The 20,294-nt window shown below is 35.6% G+C and overlaps 1 protein-coding gene and 1 pseudogene across 1 annotated transcript; one reads left to right on the top strand and one right to left on the bottom strand.

The window, feature by feature from the left end:
* The window catches only part of LOC125659186 (uncharacterized), a 37,043-nt pseudogene that overhangs the window by 13,394 nt on the left and 3,355 nt on the right, over positions 1-20,294 (top strand).
* Positions 4,366-10,828, bottom strand: LOC125659185 (small nuclear ribonucleoprotein G-like). Its single transcript, XM_048890776.2, has 4 exons — positions 10,528-10,828; positions 8,934-8,956; positions 5,666-5,790; positions 4,366-4,656 (listed from the first exon to the last, which is right to left on the bottom strand). Exons 1-4 carry the CDS (start codon positions 10,557-10,559, stop codon positions 4,603-4,605), a joined length of 234 nt encoding a protein of 77 aa, XP_048746733.1. The 5' UTR covers positions 10,560-10,828; the 3' UTR covers positions 4,366-4,602.

Below are 20,294 nucleotides of genomic sequence, written 5' to 3'. Positions count from 1 at the left end.
TGGTGTCTTTTTTTTCGAGTTCAATGGAATATACTGAATTGGCATATGAGTAAAGATGAATGAAAGGTGAAGGTAACGAACAGTGATAACTGAATAACTCCTATAAGGAGTACAAAATAGAGTGTTGGGAAAACACGGAAACCCTGGATATACCAGAGATAGAATCACGTGCTTAAGGGGAGCAATCATCCCCCGTCGACCGGCCACACCCGATGAATATCATTGATAGAGAAAACGGCGATATACTAGCGCCTAAATGTAGAGTTGAAGACCATAGCAAGACATTTCTTCTCATATAGAAGCTTTTGAAAAAAATTGTCTCATAATAACATAAATACAGGTCAAATTTATGAGGGAAGACAATTCGTGTCCATGGGAATTCCAGCAGACTGTTGGAATACCTGATCACCAAAGACCACGCAGATATTGTCAATTAGGAATTCCACCATCTTTTTAAACATCAACTTTGGAGTACTTGTGCGTAGAATCTAAATAGCTTTTAAACATTTTTTTTTGAAAAACTAATCGTTATAAGGTAAATGTATAATTATTTCCCGTGTTCCATTTACATTTAAAAAAAAAAAACCAGTTGTCTATGATCTCAGAAAGCCAAGATTCTTTTCATTTTTCGTGAGAAATGGTCGTGTAAAGTGTTAAAAAGTCATACGTGCTGATTTCAAATTAAGAAAAGTATATACAATGTACATGTAGTACCTCTATGGTCAATTCACCTGTAACAAATATAATTTTCAATAGTAAAATCATCATCACAAGATTCTAACTTCTACATGTATATATTGTAAGTCTTTCCTGATACAGCTTCTAACTTCTATATATTGTAAGTCTTTCCTGATACAGCTTCTAACTTCTATATATTGTAAATCTTTCCTGATACAGCTTCTGTGTTGAGGCTCGCATTGCCTTCTTGGTGAACTTTTAAGCTTTCGAAGAAAACTTTCTTTTAAAGGAGGCAGACTTGAAATTATCCATGATAAAAGATTTAGAGACTCGGGTGTGGCATAACATATCTGACCTCTTTTGTGTTAACATGTCTTATGTAAGAGGCAGTTTTCTTTTAATTGGAGTTTCCACTAGAAGTTCTTGTAGAATTTAATATCATGAATGTCTTGGAGAGTGAGGTGCAATCAACACCAACACGCATAGTTCCTTCCAAACCACTAGAGGGATCAATACTGGAGGGGAAAATGCATCAGCAAACATCCTTTCCCATGGTACACGGAGTGCATCCAATGCCCAAGCTAACTGGAAAGGGAGATCAAAACATTGACAACTTCTCGTTCTCTCTCGTTGCAAACAGGTCGATATTCTGAGTGGAGAACTCCTAAAAAATCTGATTGATAATCTCTTGCTTCAAGCTCCATTCTGTTATCCGAACCCCCATACGACCTCGAGGCTGGTCGTTTACTAATTTCCTGAAATGTGAGCAGCTTGAATCAGTATATCTCTCAAATTATTCCACTGAAGTATCTCCCAAACTAGAGAGCACAGCTGGAAGGACTTTATATGACACCACAGTGGAATTGCCGCACCTCAACAAATTTCTGCTCTTTATCAATATATTTTCGAAATGAATCGGAGTTCACTGAACTGCCCTCATTTCTAACCAGTTTTGTGTAGCAATTCCTCTGCTGGGGACTACTGGTGCCTGAAATTTGATAATCGTTCAGATGGGTTCCCCATCCTTGTGATGAAGCATCCGTCCATAAGGTCACACCGTGTGGCTGCTTCTATTGTTCCGCTATCTGCCGGCAAACTTTTGAACTGAAGACGGAATCCTTCCTGGGTTATACTTGAAGCCCATTTGTCGTTATTCTTCTCCAACTGGTCACAAAATTTACTAATCTCGTCCCTACCTGGGGAGACACTGATGCCTTGGAAAACTGCCTGCTGTGCCCCCTAGGTTCCCACAGTTACTATTTTGGGGCTTAAAACCCCAATTAATCATCATTAGAACTCTTAGAAGAGGCTACACTTTTCTCCTGATACGCACTTTTCAGTTTGAAGTTCCTGTTATATGTAAATTTATTATTGACTGTCCTCTTAGGAACTTTGGACATACTTGCTTGACGTTGTTTTGCATCACCATGAGACGTATCCTCAAACTTCCTTTTCAAATACCCTCAACTCCGGGATGTTTTGTTTCTTTCGCATCTCTTTCATGCTCTGCACTGGTGTGAAGTACCTCGAAATACTCCCCAAGAAACAAGATCATAACCAATTGTTTTCATTTCTCGTTTGAAACATGTACTAAGTATGTTGTTGAACTTTTCTCTCAACACTCGATTTGGTCCCTCGCTTCGCTCGGCACCAAATCTCTTGGTACTCGAGAAAAGTTTACCAACATATACTTGGTACTTTACAAAACTTTGGAAAATGATCTGCTGACACAACATATCTTTGTCTTTAAAAACACGGACCTTGCCATTCCTTATCCACGTTCATGAAGGCTTGTATAGCCGATCCCTCCAACGGAGGCCTAATCATTGAAGGTTCTCTATTACAGCGTAAAGCTCTGACACACAAGTATATTCTTGCTCTGGTTTATCAGCCTCTAAGGAAACGTTTAATACCGATGCTAGCTTAGCTATAAAGCCCTTCCAAACTCCCCGTGTTATTAGAAGCAAATCTTTAAGACAGACTCCGTCACATTTCTCATTACTGTGTGACCTAGAATCATCTAATCACCAATTATCATCAACTAGTGATGTAGCTGTTATGTCAAAATATTTTTTCAGAGAGCTACAGTTCTGCAGCTGCTAGTGATGGGAATCGGTGAGAATTTCATAATCGATGATTGGTTTACCGTACCTAACTAATTATCGATTATAATCGGACAAAGAGAAATTCTATAAAACAAGTCATTTAACTACTGAAAAAGTGTAAATCAATATTTTCTACGTTTATATTTGTTGTTTCTATTGCTGAGATTGTGTAAATAAATATTTTGTTTGTATTTGTTATTCATATATTATCTTAATATCCTTTAATTACATTTACAAAAGTCAATACAATTTTCCCGGGTATGAATACTTGCGCTTTCATGTGCGCCGTCATGACAATAAACAAAACTTTTAGGTTAATGGATAGGTCACGGCAGGAATATTCTTCAATTCCTACAGTCCTTGAGAAAACAAAATCTAAAACCCGATTAATTGGAATAAAATTTTCATAATCGAGCGCTTATAGAATTTGCCAACAATCGACTGATTTTCGATTATAATCGATGATTGGAACACCACTATCATCAACCCTGTCATCTTCCAAGTCTAGAACATCAGGACCAACTGGCCTCGTTTCTCTTTCAAGTTAAATCGTCGGACCGTTACTAAACTGTCGATCTATATCTGTATTTAATTTAACAGACTGACCTGGGGTCTCTATGACCCGAGGGAGCAACATTGTCTAGGTTACTTTGTTGGGCCATTCTATTTGTCAGTGAATGCATTAAATGCTTGTTCAGGCCAACTCATAAAACTTCCCTGTCCACTCGGGAGGTACAGCGGGAATAAAAGGTACCCGCGTCTGACCGCTCAGAGACCGTATCTGTGCAGGATTTATAGATATAAAGGTCGATAGGATTATGTCCACTCCGAGGCACAGACTGGTCTTGTTGGGTCGTTATTCAACGTGTCCTACCACTATTGTGACATCAAAATGGGAGCATTACTTTCATTTGTTCCCGCACTTATCCTCTCTCGTCTCGGATAACGACTAGGGGGATCAATAGGACTTTGTAGCTTTGGCCAAAGCCTTGTCCACCATCTTGTTATATGCTACTACACGTCACAGCCCTGCATATATTGCTGGTAAATTCCTCTGTACACACACGATGTATATATACATAAAAAATTGTATAAATCATATATAAAAATTAGTGCGCAATGCTTGGAACTACTTTACCGTATAATATACTTGGGCCAGTTTTTGTATGTTTCCATAATGCATGATCATAAGTAAACAAAAACATTTCTCAAGACCATGAGAAAAAAAAAACCACCAAAAAAATGATGGTGTCCAAACACAAACTAAAGTTATGAAGAGTTCCAGGTTGAGGGAGATACATATGTAACTCTACTGTATTTTTAATGTTTGAAGCTCGGGCACATTGCAAATAATTGATGCAGGCAAGTAACTGAAATAAACAATTTTAAAAAAAAAAAATCAAAACACCAGACAACACAGCTTTAAAGTTTTTCCATTTAAAGCCTAAAAACAACTTTAAAGCAAATCCTTCATATCAATAATCAAGTTGGTCGTGTTCCTACACTAAAATTGTGTATCAAAGTGTGCCATAAATTGACATCACTAACAAAAATTTCATATCAATATCACTGAGTACCTGAGCACTTTATAGATTCTTTAATAAAAAAGACGAAATAAACATCATAAATGACAGTGAATTATGAAGTACAATGAGTTTCATGATTTAAGTTTATAATGACGCTCATCCAGCTACATATAACTGTGTCCCACGCTCCCAGGGCACTATGAACACAACATCACACTCTGGTCCACTCTCATCCAGTCAATAAAAACAACGGTCATCAATCACTGCTGCCCAAATCTACTCAACTGGAATTCCTATCCAATCCGGTCCAAAGCTTCCAGTAGGATGATACTGTTGCCCCTGACAACCTTAAAGAGAGAATGTTGCAATATAAAATGATATGCATTATAAAAAAAAAAAACCACCAAACAAACGAACAAAAAACAACCAGCTAAAAGGATGCACATTTTCTAAATTCACAATTACCAATGTTTCTGACTGCCAATAATTTTTTTTTTGTCAGTGGCTTTCAACATCACATGAAAATATTGGTAACTTCTGTATAATCAGTCCATTATCAAAAATTTTACTCTGTTTCCATTGTTTTGCAAATGCAAATATCGACAATTTGCAGTCAGAAGTTGTTTCATGGTATCTTAATTTAAACTGAGCAGCTCTCCTGTGAAGAAAACCCTAGATTTGCCTAAGGGACAAAACTCTACTAAGTGCTTTGTCTTTGGATCTCTCACAGTAGTTTTCACTAAAACCCACAGGACCGTGGTCCAAAGGTAGTAAAATTTGTGAGGGATTAGCAAACATCAAACTCAACAGGCACAAAATATATTTCACACATATATTGTTAAAGCTGAATTGATCAAATGAAAAACAATTTACAAGAATTGTGGATTTATAGATAGATGTATTGTGAGTGTGTGGGTGGGGGTTGGGAGAAAAGATGGTGAATTTGTTTGATTTGCAAGACCTACAGGCTTAAAAGAGTTTACATCAATTATAGTCAGGGTCTACCTTACAAATTTTGGATAGTCATTTTTTATAAAATTGAAAAGTTTCAATAAATTAAATATTTCATCACCTTATTATATTAATTGATATTACAATAGACTGATGTAAATTGTGGGATATGTCTCAATGATGTCCTTATCTAGTTTTAACACCTGGTCCAGCATTACTAAACAACTGTTCTAAAGATTAATCAAATCTCTTTTTGATCATCTCTTATTAAATGTGGAAAAAAGGCATTTCTTTGATCCACTTTATATATCTAAACCAACTGTTCAGCTGAGCAGGTACTAAGACTTTGTGACCACCATCATCCTATTGGTAGAAATTGTTTGACAGATAGAGCACTACACCTACCACCATGCCTATTTGGTTCCTCTCTCCCAGTTTAGTTTCTTCCAGACATTCGTCCACCACCAAGTTCATAAAGGGATCATATCCACGTAGTACTCCTGTGATCTGTCTGCCTCCATTCAGCTTCACTACAACACACACATCTATTGTTTAGCAGTCAGTGAAGGGGTTTCTAATGATCCACAATCTTAAAACAATGGAAGTTAATCAAGCTGGTATATTTGACGGTTATTATAGGAATAACGTCTTTATGAGCACTACATACATGTAATACACTTATTCGCTAGATGAGCAAGTAAATTATCTTTAACAATGTTTAACATAACAAACCCTAATACTCATATATTAGATTTTGGCAATATTATCAGTAAATGCAGTAATACATGTTAGTTTCCACAGATTTGAGTAGGACAAAGGCTTATAAGGGATGGGCCGGTAAACAGGATGAATACAGTATGTTTTGCTCATGCTGCAAAATCTACAATTTACACCCATTCAATGTATTCAGAAATGAGAAGTTATGAAAGGAACAGGGATCGACTTTCACGCGCGTCACCTCGTCATTCCCACCCTGAAATGATTTCTGTTAACCTGGTTTGCGCAAATGGCAACCTGGTGACGAGTATGGATGTGTATATATTTCCACTGGACATTTAGAAAATGAATATGTTATGGGTCAGAACAAACCATTAATATAGTGCAGCAGAATTTACGACAAAAGGCAATTATTGCTCTTGCATAATAACATGCAAATCGGGTATTTTCAAAATTCTAAAAGACCACTTCCATTATCGCACCAGAACAAAAAACTAACAAAGTTTTACCGAGTGGATTTATTTCTTTTCACATTATTTTGAGTTGTATTCGTTTTCTAAATGTATACAAATTTAGTCAAAATCCAAACTCATTACCAGTAGTGCTGTGCGATATTACTGGATAACCGGTGAATCATGATTCCGTTGATAGCAATACGTATCGCAATATGTTTTTATAAATACAGGTTCGGGTTCATTACAATATTCTGTAAATTCCTTACATAGGTTACCTGTCCCGTATTAAAGTTTAAAAATGGCGGCGAATTAAACTGATCGTAAATATCTGAATGAAAAAGGAAAGGCTCATATAGTATATATCACTTCAAACTAAAGAAGGAAAACGAAATACATATAACAGATATGCCTGTATGCAAAGGTCAAGAAAACGAATAGTGATCAACTCGGGACTCCTATAAGGAATACAATATACATGTACTAGAGAGTTGGGCAAACATGAACCTGTATGTGATTACTGTAACAAAATCAGTGACACTACAAACCTATCCAATCACATGCGGAGGCACCACTGCAATGTTAACACCAATTCGAGCCAAAGTGAACAGAAAACCGGATCGTGTCAGGTTGTTTCGACTTCTACTCCCCTCCCCCCGGGTCATGTTACGCTTTCCGCAAGGATGAGTGGTGGATTTGCAGTGTTCGAAATTAACCATAGACCGAGTCTATGTCAATTGTAATTGAGATAGACCAAATTGTCCATGCCAATTTTCTAGGTATAAAGCAATAGAGTTATCCCAAAAGTCGACGTCTGATAAACGTTATGAGGAAAGGAGGACATTGTTATGGAAATGGAAAGCAAATGCTTTTTAAGTACATTAGAAGTAAATAACAATGTTTTAAATTTGTGGTATTTTTCTTCAATGTTGCAGTCTATGCCAATTTGATGAGGTCTAAGTCATCTTGTTTTGGCATAGACCTGTGGTCTATACCAAGTTTAAAACCAATTTCGAACACTGGATTTGAATTGAAATATCCTAGCAAGAGCTTCAGCAATAACTGAACAAATAGCCTAAAAAGCTAGTAATCTGAACCATTTTCTGATTCATCTATTCATTTGTCAATGTTTTGTCAAAGTTTAAATTTATAGTGTTTTAAGTAGAATGAAAGAAATATCCGAAGATAACTGTTTTTGTTTTATTTCATAAAGATTGTTATAAAATTGTGATATATTGCAATACAAAATTTAATATTGCAATATATCGCTATACGATTTTCGAGTCGCAATACCCAGCACTAGTCACCAGGTCGCCATTTGGACGAACAAAGTTAGCAAGCGTGTCCTCAAAAATCATTTTGGGGTGGAAATGACGAGCATGAATATCGAACCCTATCCAGTGAAATTTTATAATTGGGATTGGAGGTTTGAATAAATATTTTTCAGTCTCAGTCAAAACGTTTGAAACAACTCAAGATGGCGGAAAAACGAGGTTTAGAGTACACATGTACAGGGTTTGCTTTTTTATAATTGAAAGATATCAAATTAAAAACACACCTTTTATCATGGCAGGAATTTTGTAACTGGCGACTAGAAATTTTTAAATAGCGACCAGAAATATCTCTAGGTCGCCATTTCGTGACCTGATAGCAAATGTAACTTGGAGCACTGAAATGTCATGTAAAGATAAACTGCAATGATCTTACCGACCAAATTCTGTTGCTATCTGAGAAGTGAAAATGCTAAATCTCAACTCAGCAGTAATTTAAATCTCTGTTGCATAAAAATTCACGTTATGCACGTCACACGGACGCCATATTTGTTGTTTTTGGTAATTTGTAATCGGTGCATCGAATTGAATGATATGAATCGCTGTGCACCGAATTTTCGGTGCACCGCATAGCCCTAATTTATTTATAATTATGATTTTTTTTTTTTTTAAATTTTTAAAACCTAGAAAATCAGCATAGACAATTTGGTCTATCTCACTTACAATTTGGCATAGACCAGTGCAATTTCACATAGACCCTGCCTATGGTCAATTTTGAACAGTGATTTTTCTACATTTTTTTACAAGGGTCCTATGGCTTTCGAATTGGGAAAAATTGTTGACATTTTAGTCAAATTGGGAAAAATCAATTTTATCATAAATATGTTTTAAAATCATATCAAACATTATATTATCTTTATTTTACACTTCTAATTCTCTTTAACTGTCTAAAATTTTCAACTATTCTATCCAAATCATCATTCCCATAACTCTTTGTCAAGTCTTACATATATAATTCACATCGAGTGTTTATTTTTTTCAAATACGTTTTCCTTTCATAATTTTATTATTGGGAAAAATGCAAGCTAAATTGAGAAAAAACTTGGCAATTTTTAGGAGGGGAAAGGGCCGAAATTCGAACCCAAAATGGGCCTTAAAAAATCACTGACACTGTAAATCATAAAATCAATTTTACTTGGCTTAACCAGTGACACACAACATAACTGTACTTACAATTGATTTTCTTCTCCATATACCTGAAAATTAAGCAAAAGTGTCATTAGAAAAGATCCATTGACAGAATTTTATAGATTACCAAAGACAAATATCTGTTATTATTCTCTAATTTTTCAACAAGGAGGATCACTTTTGGTAAAAAAAAAAAAGAAGCAAATCGCATTATGGCTTTTCGACAAACTCTACATGATGATTTAATTTTGCACACCATTTGATTAAAATAAAGCAGGCCAACACTTTGGAACTGCTGTGATTTTTCTACATTTTTCATTAGGGTCCTATAGCTTTAGAATTGGGAAAAATTGTCGACATTTCAGTCAAATTGGGAAAAATAAATTTTATCGTTACAAATAAGTTTTAAAATCATATCAAACATTATATTATCTTTATTAATTTTACACATCTAATTCTCTTTAACCTTCTAAAATTTTCAATTATTCTCTCCCAATCATCATTCCCATAACTCTGTAAAGTCTTATGTATATGTGAAAAAATTCACATCGAATGTTTATTTTTTAAAAAATACATTTTCCTTTCATAATTTTATCATTGGGGAAAAATGCAATCTAAATTGGGAAAAAATTGACAATTTTTAGGAGGGGAAAGGGCCAAAATTCGGACCTAAAATGGACCTTAAAAAATTACTGAGCTGTTTAAAATCATTATCATCCGAGGCATACCTGATATATACAAGATGCAATCACATTCTGTATAAAGTTTACAACTTAAAAATGCCTGCCTGGGGATAAAGATCCAGGGTTGATGTCTTTAAGTATGATGATATTTAACAGGTTGGGAACACTTTCCCTACAGAGAGATATTTTCGCGAAAACGTCATTTTCCGTCTTTAACAAGAGTTAATATATCCCGTACAACAGAGAAAAACACCCGTGGAGTACATCTCTTTGTGTTTCACATGAACAGAAGAAAAAGTGCTAGAATGTCTAATAGTTCTGCAATATAAATCAGAACAAAAGTTCAGCCCCCTTCCCTCTTGCGCAGCAACATCATCAATATGAAATATATTTAGACAGTGTTATCAATTTTATAGAGACAATTCACGTAATGTTGAGTGTGTCACACTTACTCAGCATTGCACGGAATTTGCCATTATTTTTCAATCAAAACACCTGTTCATGGTAATGTTTACTTTCTCGCTAAAGAAGGATAATCGCGTATAGGGGTTCCCAACCTGTTTAAGGAGCGGTCAGCCAAGCACGATCGCCATGACCAGAGAGCTCACTTGGTAGAGCACTTGAGTGGAAATTCTGGGGGCCGGGTTCGCATCCCGGTCTGATCCGTTGCATTTATGATTTTCTACCTTCTTCAGGTTCCTGTTACACAGAATTAATGGTCACGACTGCTTTACACTTACCTTATTTCAAACAGACTACACGAAATGCATTTGACTTTTCAATTAATTCAAATACATCGTTTATAAACATCATGCAATCTTTCCAAATATTTAAATACAATAGATGATCTGCATAAAAAAATGCAAAACTTAGTACAGCTTTCATCAATATATCTCAAGTTGATACATGACATAGATCCTGCACCATACAGTTACAAGTGTGTAAAAGAAAATTACTTCTTTAACTCTGGTGGATGGGCTTTACTCATTTTGATATTCTTTGGATTGTAGACCCCTTAATTTTCTTCTAAAAATGCCGGCAATCTCAAAACGCTTTGTTTACGTTTAGTCTTTGTTGCAGAGGCGCTTGGTATGGTGAGGATTATTATTCAGTCTTTTGCATAGGCAAAAGTGATTGTGGCAGCTTAAGTTTGCAATCTTTTAAAGTCATTACTGAATCTGATATTACAGGATCAGAATACAATTTCTTCTCATTGTTATATATTACCGATACACGAACGACTTAATGAATCACAAATCTACATCTTTTAAGAGTTTAATTTTTATACGTCACTGTTTTCTGTGCACACCATTTAGCGCCATATTTAATAAAATAAGTTTTGGATTAAAAAAAGAAAGTCACTAGGAATTCTGTCTCCTAGAGACGTTTACTGTTCACGGTTTTAATGAAGTAAGTACACTTGTTATACATTAACATTTGTATAAAATTTATTGTGATTTGTTTTAACTGTTTGAAAGCATGACAATTTTTTATCTGATTATTGATGATTTTGCAGTGCATTACTGTAGTTTGACAACAGACATATCTTCTATAACTTATAAGTTATAACATATTATAATGTTTGTTCTCTAATAGAAACAGACAATCCAAGCAAGAAATTTGTCGTTTTATTTGTCTAATATCTTTCATGCAACGAAAGACAGACAGCAAATTAAACAGCTGATACAAAAATGACATTGTTTTGAAAGAATCAGAGGTATAATTCAAAGGAAACTTGTTTTTATTGGTAACATTATTTTTCCTTGATTGATTCTTTCCTGATAAGGCACTCCCAGAATTTGAAATCAAGTCCCCACACTCAAGCCAAGAAAAACCAAAAATAGCTATAGAGCTCAATAATTTTTTTTTTAACTGAAATGCAGAAACAGGGTTCTCCATCATATGAAATTTTACTGCAGAGAAAAACTCATTAAACTGAGGGCTGGAATTGACTTTTAGAAATGTGTTGGTCTACAAACCATTCTTGATAAAGTTTTGAATGCGTCCAAATGTCCAGTAAATTTTGATTAAATCTAATGTTGTAGAATCTGAATGTGATCTCAAAACTGATAAACATTTTCAATTTCGATAAACATTTCATTTGATATGATCCACAAATAGGTAACAGAAGTGTAACTGTATATATAAATATATACATAAATTTCACTTCTGGTTAGAATTATAACGTTATTGGTAATATATCGAAACATAATGTTTTATTTAGGCGACAATCAATTGTCGATCGTTCTTGACTCTTCGATTCTGATTATCGATTCTATTTTTCATAATCAATTGTCGCCTGTATACTAATTAAAATCAAATCTGAGATTCATCTGACTGTTAATCCCGCTTTTATATTGGACGTGTGCGGGGGAGAGTCGGAGTGGACTCCACATTGAAAAGGGGGCATTCAGTACCACCAAAATCTGACCAATCTCTATCGGACCGTGATTCCACTGTCTGCTGCATTACATTGTCCTTGTTATCAATATTTATCCTTGTCTATATATTGATAGGGATATGAAACCAATGCTCTCTCATTAGATAGCGTATTGGAAACATTTCATGAAACAATGTCCAATAATATATATATGAAAGAGAGGGTTTCGTCTTGAAAATAATGTTTTTTTTAATAAAGTATGATTTGTTGTCTACAGTTAGAATGGCAGACATGGTAAAGATGTAATCTGATTAAAATCAGCTCCTTGATCTGTTCCTATTTTTATATTGTCGCTAATGACGATTGATATGTCAAAGGATTTTTCACAGATCAATAGTACACAGGTTACCTTTTACAATTGGTGTGGAAAACAGTGACAATGATCAACTCCAAAATGGTGAAGGTAGTGGTAATCCGCAGTAGGTGGGTACACATGTATTACCATAATTTTATTCTCTTTTTAGGTCGGAAATGTCAGAGAATGATACTTACACAGTATTTGATACTGAGACACAACAGCCATTAACAGTAACTGTAGCACAAGGGGGTGCAGATGATTCTCACGGCACGATACAGTATATCACACAAGATGGAGTCCAAATACAGCAGATCACCCAGCCTGGCGGGGAAATTGTGCAGGTGAGAGGAAAGGTTCAGGCAGAAATTATACAATTAAATGTTCAGTCGGGGGGGGGGGGGGGGGGGGGGGGCTTTGTGTCAAGAGGATAATTAATTGTTCAGTCAGCATGAAGAAAACAAAAACAATTGTTTTTAATGATTATTCTCATCTGTTTGTACTTTCAATGCATCTGACAATTCTCCAATATCTGGCAATAGACTATATGTCTTATGAAACACATAATACATACAGTTGCCAAAATTCACAGCTCAAAAATTCTAGCCTTGCTGCACTCACAGTCAAGATTATTTAAGATTGTTGTAGGTATAGTTTTTTAATGCTTTATTGATGAAAAAAAGATGCTATTATGAAATCTTTTAGGTGTAAGGGTAAAAATATATATTGTAGGTTGAGAAACTTGGCTTAAGATTGTATTTTGATTTTGTCTCAGCAATAAATCAATCAATCGAAAAGCAAATCTGTGTATGCTGATGCTGAACAAGCAAACAATGTAGAAATGTTATTTTTCATTTCACAGAATGGTCCACAGGTATGAGATTATTTTGTCCCTTGGGTTAATTTGGCTGATGTGTATTTTGGAATCCTTGGGATCATGGATTCTCCACCCTTTTCTTTTTTAATAAGAAGCATGCATATGCACTGATTTAAAATGGATGAAGGTTCTACTAACGAAAATTTCATTTGTTTAATTAAGACTGAGTAATTAATTATCCTTTGGGTATTGATATTTCCTTTTTATATATTGATTGATATGTTATGCTCTTATTTTAATCATTTTCTATTTGTCACAATTTTTGCATACTGTAGCAGTTTTAAATATTAAATAAATCTTCAAATTACTTTCAGGTTGCAGATGGAACTCTTTCAAACATTTCAAACTTTACTAGTGTTTCACAGGCTGCAGCTCCCATTGCGTCGGGGGCTGGCCAGATTGTTCAGACTTCAAATATTGTTCAACAGCCTAATAATCTGCTGGTCCAAGGTACACCCCAGGTGAACAGCAGCACACAGATGACACCTGCCGTTGGAGTTCCTCAGATGTTGTTTTTAAATCAGGTGACTGTTAATGGACAAACTTCCTTCGTGCTGGTGGACGCTAACAACAAACCTGTGCAGCTCCCTCAAGGTATGAAACTGATCAGAAGAGTGAAATAAACTACCTGTATAAGGTATGAAACTGATCAGGCGGCCGTTTCACTAACCAATCGTAGATCGTAAACGTAGACTTAAATGTGAACGTAGCACGTACGACCGTTTCACTAAAAGTTACGATTTGCGATTTACGATCAGTATTGATCGTAACCCTACGAGTGGTCTAGGGTTATCGTAAGTGCTCCTACATGCACGTAAATGAGCAATATGGCCGCCATGCTGGCCCCGCCTGAGATCATTTTGTGGTAGTATTTACCTGACCGAGTTTGTTTATGCTTTGTAGGAAGAAAACAATCACAATGACTTGCAGTCTGCTTTTACACAAAAATATTGAACAGTCCGAGCCCGAATCTTAAATCAATTAGAGTTGTCCTTCTTTGTTACGCACAACCACAGAAATGTCAGTCTCGCAGGGGTCAAGTCCGTTTTGGGCCCGGGCTCTGTGATACTACAAATATAGTAAATTCATTGTAACACAGAGTTTGGGTCCAAAACGGAACTAGCCCCTGTGACCAGTCTACTGATATAAATGTAAAGGCAATGCAAGAATTCATATTTTAAAAAGTGAGGGGGGGGGGTGGGGTGTCAATATATCAAACTTTGCATGTAATAGTATCGAGAACAGTTGTTAGAAAAGTAATGGGGGGGGGGGGGGTATAGCTACATATGCCTGCATCACTGTTAGATTACATAACTGTATATTTAACATTCGGCAGGATCCAAGACATTAATATTCTCATGTTCACAGTGCTCCCACTGGACCAGAATTCCCTTTCGCCACTTTTTCGGGGAGTGGCGCGGCACAAATAATCACATGCTTTACAATTATTTCCATCATATTATATATTATTTTATTCATTACACTTATTTTAGCATTTTTAATCAGTTACATTACTTAATCATATCCAGCTACCATACCTAAACATTTCTTTCTGAAATAATAAGAAGTTGATTTGTTTGATAAATTCTATTATGGAAATCAAAATTCGGGTAATAAATCATATAAATATAAAGCTTTATGATGCTACACCCCTCAGTGAAAACATTGTGTACATTGGCCGAAATGCAGATGTCACAAAACATCAAGCCCAATTTAGAGTCGTATCTCAACCCTATCAAATTTCCGTTTTTGTATGGAAGATTTTGCAATTTGGACAGAATCAAATGTTTGAGCAGGTGGGCTTGACTGTAAAGCCAAACATAGATATTTTTTTTAATTTTAGACTGACTAGGGTCAGAAGCTACAAGTTTAGTATCAAAATAGAATGGGGTGCATAGTCTTATGAGATTAGCATTTTTATACTGTTGTCTGTTGCGCACCGAACTTCAAAGAAAATTATTTATTAAAATTGCTATGTCCATATGAATGGTGACCGACCGCATTGTTTATGAAATATTCGAACTAAAATCAAACACATTAAAATCTTGTAATCAACGAGTTTGGCCGCAAAAACAAACAATTGATGTATTCATATATGCATTATAGACAATAATACGGCCAATTTAATTACCGGTCGGTTCTCTGGTTAAGAATTGACATTAATGTGGAGATGATAACACGATAACGAATAAGACTAAATGTTAAACAATTGACCACAGCAGGGTAAACAGCTGTCCGATGTACTTTATTACATAATCACCGACTTTTTTGCAGCCATAAATTACCTGAGGCTGTGACCAGCTCTGTGTGCACTGGAGCGACGCGAGATTTCCGGTCGCACGCGTTGACTGAATAAACTGATTTTGACTGCATAAACAAACAGGCGATAATGTGTCATTGACAAAGGATTAAAAATACAATTTATTGCAAAAAGGGATTTTCGCCACTTTCAATTTTTTTTCGCCATTTTTGAAAAAAATTCGCCATTGGCGAAAATGGCGAAGCCCAGCTCGAGCACTGCATGTTCAGAAGTTAAGTTTCTTTAGTAACAGTTGATTTAATGATCCGAGACGTTGCGATTCGACGTACTCAGCTATTTTTTTCTCGTCAGATCAATACCTTTGATGCAACTGACTAACTGCATAATACATACACATTTTAAGGAAAATATGATAATAAAATGACTTGGTGATGGGAGAGGGGTTAAAATCCCACTTTTGCAAGTGGATTGTTTCTGTAGTTTTATGAAGGTCGTTAGAAATTAAACATACAAACTAGACCTTTATGTATACACATACAAGGGAAGGGTCATTATCGAACCCTTGGGGTTCCGACCCCTTTTTATAAAGTGCACACCTGTGGGGATCTGGGTTAGAATAGGTCCTCGGTATCTCTTGCTTGTCGTAGGAGGCGATTAAATGGGGCGGTCCTTCAGATGAACTGCAAACACTGAGGTCCCGTGTCACAGCAGGTGTGGCACGATAAAGATCCATCCCTGCTCAATGGCCTTAAGCGCCGAGTATAGGCCTAAATTTTGCAGCCCTTCACCGGCAATGGTGATGTCTCCATATTAGTGAAAATTTACGAGAGGGACGTTAAACAATATAAAAATCAATCATCATAAAGTGTAATATTAATAATAATTTTTATACGCCTGTCCGGACCTTGTGGGCAGGATACAGACTGAACCATAAGCCCTAGGACTTTACAACTTGGTACATTTGATCACCATGATGAGAGGAAGATGCCTATTGTTTTTCAAGGTCAAAGGTCAAGGTCGTAGTATCACTTTTTAGGAAAACCATGTGGGCAGGATACAAACCGATCCGTAAGCTCCAGGATATTATAACTTGGTATATTTGATCATCATGATGAGAGGAAGATGCCTATTGTTTTTCAAGGTCAGAGGTCAAAGGTCAAGGTCGTAGTATCACTTATTAGGAAAATCTTGTGGGCAGGATACAAATGGAACCGTAAGCTCCAGGATATTATAACTTGGTATATTTGATCATCATGATGAGAGGAAGGTGCCTATTGTTTTTCAAGGTCAAAGGTCAAGGTCGTAGTATCACTTATTAGGAAAATTTTGTGGGCAGGATACAAACCGAACCGTAAGCTCCAGGATATTATAACTTGGTATATTTGATCACCATGATGAACTGAAGATGCCTATTGTTTTTCAAGGTCAAAGGTCAAGGTCGTAGTATCACGTTTTAGGAAAACCTTTTGGGCAGGATACAAACCGAACCGTAAGCTCCAGGATATTATAACTTGGTATATTTGATCACCATGATGAGAGGAAGATGCCTATTGTTTTTCAAGGTCAAAGGTCAAGGTCGTAGTATCACTTATTAGGAAAACCTTGTGGGCAGGATACAAATCGAAACGTAAGCTCCAGGATATTATAACTTGGTATATTTGATCATCATGATGAGAGGAAGGTGCCTATTGTTTTTCAAGGTCAAAGATCAAGGTCGTAGTATCACTTATTAGGAAAACCTTGTGGTCAGGATACAAACGAACCGTTAGCATATTTATGAAGTAGCGCATTCTAAGGCTATCCCTCTTTATATCTTGATATCCATTTCTACAAGCATAATAATGAATTAGCTCACAGAGGACAGTGCTAACTTCACTAAAATATGAATCCCACTAAAATGTTTTCCTTGAGCAAAATCTAAGGGCGTATTATGCCACGTTGGCGTTGCTCTTGTTAATAAATGATCTGGATTATACATCATCACGTAAAGACGAAAGTTAGCATATGCTTACATGCCTAAACGGAAAAATATATATAAAAGACAAACGCATGGGGAAAATAAATTTCAAGTCATTTTAGGAACAAATTGAGCCCATGATTTGTTTGAAATTGATACAAATAAGTGAATAGATATTCATTAGTGTTACAGCGTATTTTACAACAATGATTAAATGCCGGAGTACATATCCATGGTTTGATGCAGGATAAAATTTCCTTTACTTGTGTGCAATTTCATTTTCATTTTATTATTTCCTTTTATCAATATAATGTCATTTTCTTATTTTGATTTTTTTTTTTTTAATCCGTTGAACATAGTTTACTTATTGATGGAAATTTGGCCCACATGAGCAGATCGATGCATGGCATTTAAAATTCTAAAATGTAAATCTTTTATGTTATTTCTTATATCATCCCCCCCCCCCCCCAATTTTAGTTACATGAAAGTCAATAAAAATTATTCTATCAATTGTTTAAACATTCTAGGAATTTTCTTTACGTTGCACTAGAGATCGGGCTCACAATTTCCATTATTTTTGTTGTCAACTTGCATGGGTTACTGCAGACGATAAGGATATGTTTAAAACCATGAAGAAATAATGAATGAATATTTCTTTCCATGGTAGGATTAATTTTAAATCTACCTCCATAGAGAAAAGAGTTCTAAAAAGTCAGACGTAAATCGCAATCGTAAGTGTTACGACTACGTTAGGTTTCGTGAAACGCTCGTATACGTGCGAGTCAAATGATCTTAAACGTAATCGTACGTTTACGATCTACGATCGCTTAGTGAAACGGCCGCCAGGAGAGTGAAATAAACTACTTGTACTGCAGTAGAAACTGATCAGGAGAGTGAAATAAACACTTTAGTTTGATATAGCATATATAAAATACGGTACGATGATGACTGATAAGTTTCTTTGGGGGGAAAAAATTTGCTATCTATGTCTAATGAAGAAAGCATCAGTACTGATTAAGGAAGAACTCTAAAACTACAAAGAATACCGCATTGTTTGATTTATTGATATATTCATGTTTTAAAAGAAATGAATGGCAAGAATTTTACAATGTGTGAAATTTACTTTTCTGCACTATAGACAATTGCTCTACCACATTTTCAAATTAATTCTACCGAACCGACAGATTTAGTATAGACCAACAACAAAGTAACAAATATCCTTCATGTTTATTGTACCCATAATTTATATTTCATTTCTTTTGTAACTTTGAGAGAGATTTATCACTCAATTTGGAATATGCATCTTGATCATTTTCAATGCTGTATTATTTGGTGATATTTTTTAAAGCTTGATTTGTATGAAAAGTGGAAGCAAATAATAATTGAACTACAGATTTTCAAAATGTGTGCATTAATTCACTCTGTAGACATATCAATCTTAAAATATTCATCTCACTGTATACCAGACAAATTTTCTATAGATTTTGCCTATTAGTTTCTGTTTAATTTTGCATGCTGCTTTATCATTTTAAAATATATAGACTGCGACTGAATTTTTGGAAAAGAGGTACAGATTTATTCATTTTTCTGTTTTTGTCTACAGGTATTCAAGTTATAAACCTGCCCACACAACCTGTCAATCAACAGATGCCCGTGGTGAGTATTTTGTAAAGATTCTGATTCAATTATGTAATAATTTAATTTTACTTGTAACACACAATTTGATTGGCTGAAGACATTGAAAAAATTTTGTTTATGTATAATGTAACTGGGTATGGGGACACGCCTTCTTTACAACCCCAAAACAGCACTACTTTAAAAAAAAAATTCACATTGTAGCACCGTTAAGTTGTAGGCCTTCTATAAAATAGAAAATCAAGAGAACAAACCGTGCAGAATAAAATAACTTTTGTTTGACTTTTTTTCTTGATGTTAAACAAGGCGTACATATTTTTTTCGTACATATTTTTAGCTCACCTGAACCGAAGGTTCAAATGAGCTTTTCTGATCGCTTTTTGTCCGTCGTGTGTCCGTCTGTCTGTTAAACTTTTCACATTTTCGACTTCTTCTCCAGAACCACTGGGCCAATTTCAACCAAACATGGCCAAAAGCATCCTTGGGTGAAAGGCTTTCAAGTTTGTTCAAATGAAGGGCCATGTCCCTTTCAAAGGGGAGATAATCACAAAAATAGGGTGGGGTCATTTAAAAATCTTCTTCTCAAGAACCACTGGGCCAAAAGAGCTGAAATTTACCTGAAAGCTTCCTGACATATTGCAGATTCAAGTTTGTTCAAATCATGGGCTCCGGGGGTTGGATGTCCGGGACCACAAGGGGGATCAAAGTTTTACATACAAATATATAGGGAAAAACTTTAAAAATCTTCTTCTCAAGAACCACTAAGCCAGAAAAGCTGAGATTTACATGAAAGCTTCCTGACATAATGCAGATTCAAGTTTGTTCAAATCATGGGCTCCTGGGGTTGGATGGGGTAACAATAGGGGATCAAAGTTTTACATACAAATATATAGGAAAAATCTTTAAAAATCTTCTTCTCAAGAACCACTGAGTCAGAAAAGCTGAGATTTACATGAAAGCTTCCTGACATAATGCAGATTCAAGTTTGTTCAAATCATGGCCCCCGGGGGTCGGATGGGGCCACAATAGGGGATCAAAGTTTTACATACAAATATATAGGAAAAATCTTCTTCTCAAGAACTACTGAGCCAGAAAAGCTGATTTTTACATGAAAACTTTCTGACATAGTGCAGATTCAAGTTTGTTCAAATCATGGGCTCCGGGGGTTGGATGGGGCCACAATAGGGGATCAAAGTTTTACATACAAATATATAGTTAAAATCATTTTCTCAATAACCACTGAGTCAGAAAAGCTGATA

This window comes from Ostrea edulis, chromosome 9, assembly GCF_947568905.1.
Source record: "Ostrea edulis chromosome 9, xbOstEdul1.1, whole genome shotgun sequence".
Taxonomy (NCBI): domain Eukaryota; kingdom Metazoa; phylum Mollusca; class Bivalvia; order Ostreida; family Ostreidae; genus Ostrea; species Ostrea edulis.
Note: the sequence above shows the minus strand (reverse complement) of the source record. Positions and strands in the feature narration are given on the sequence as shown.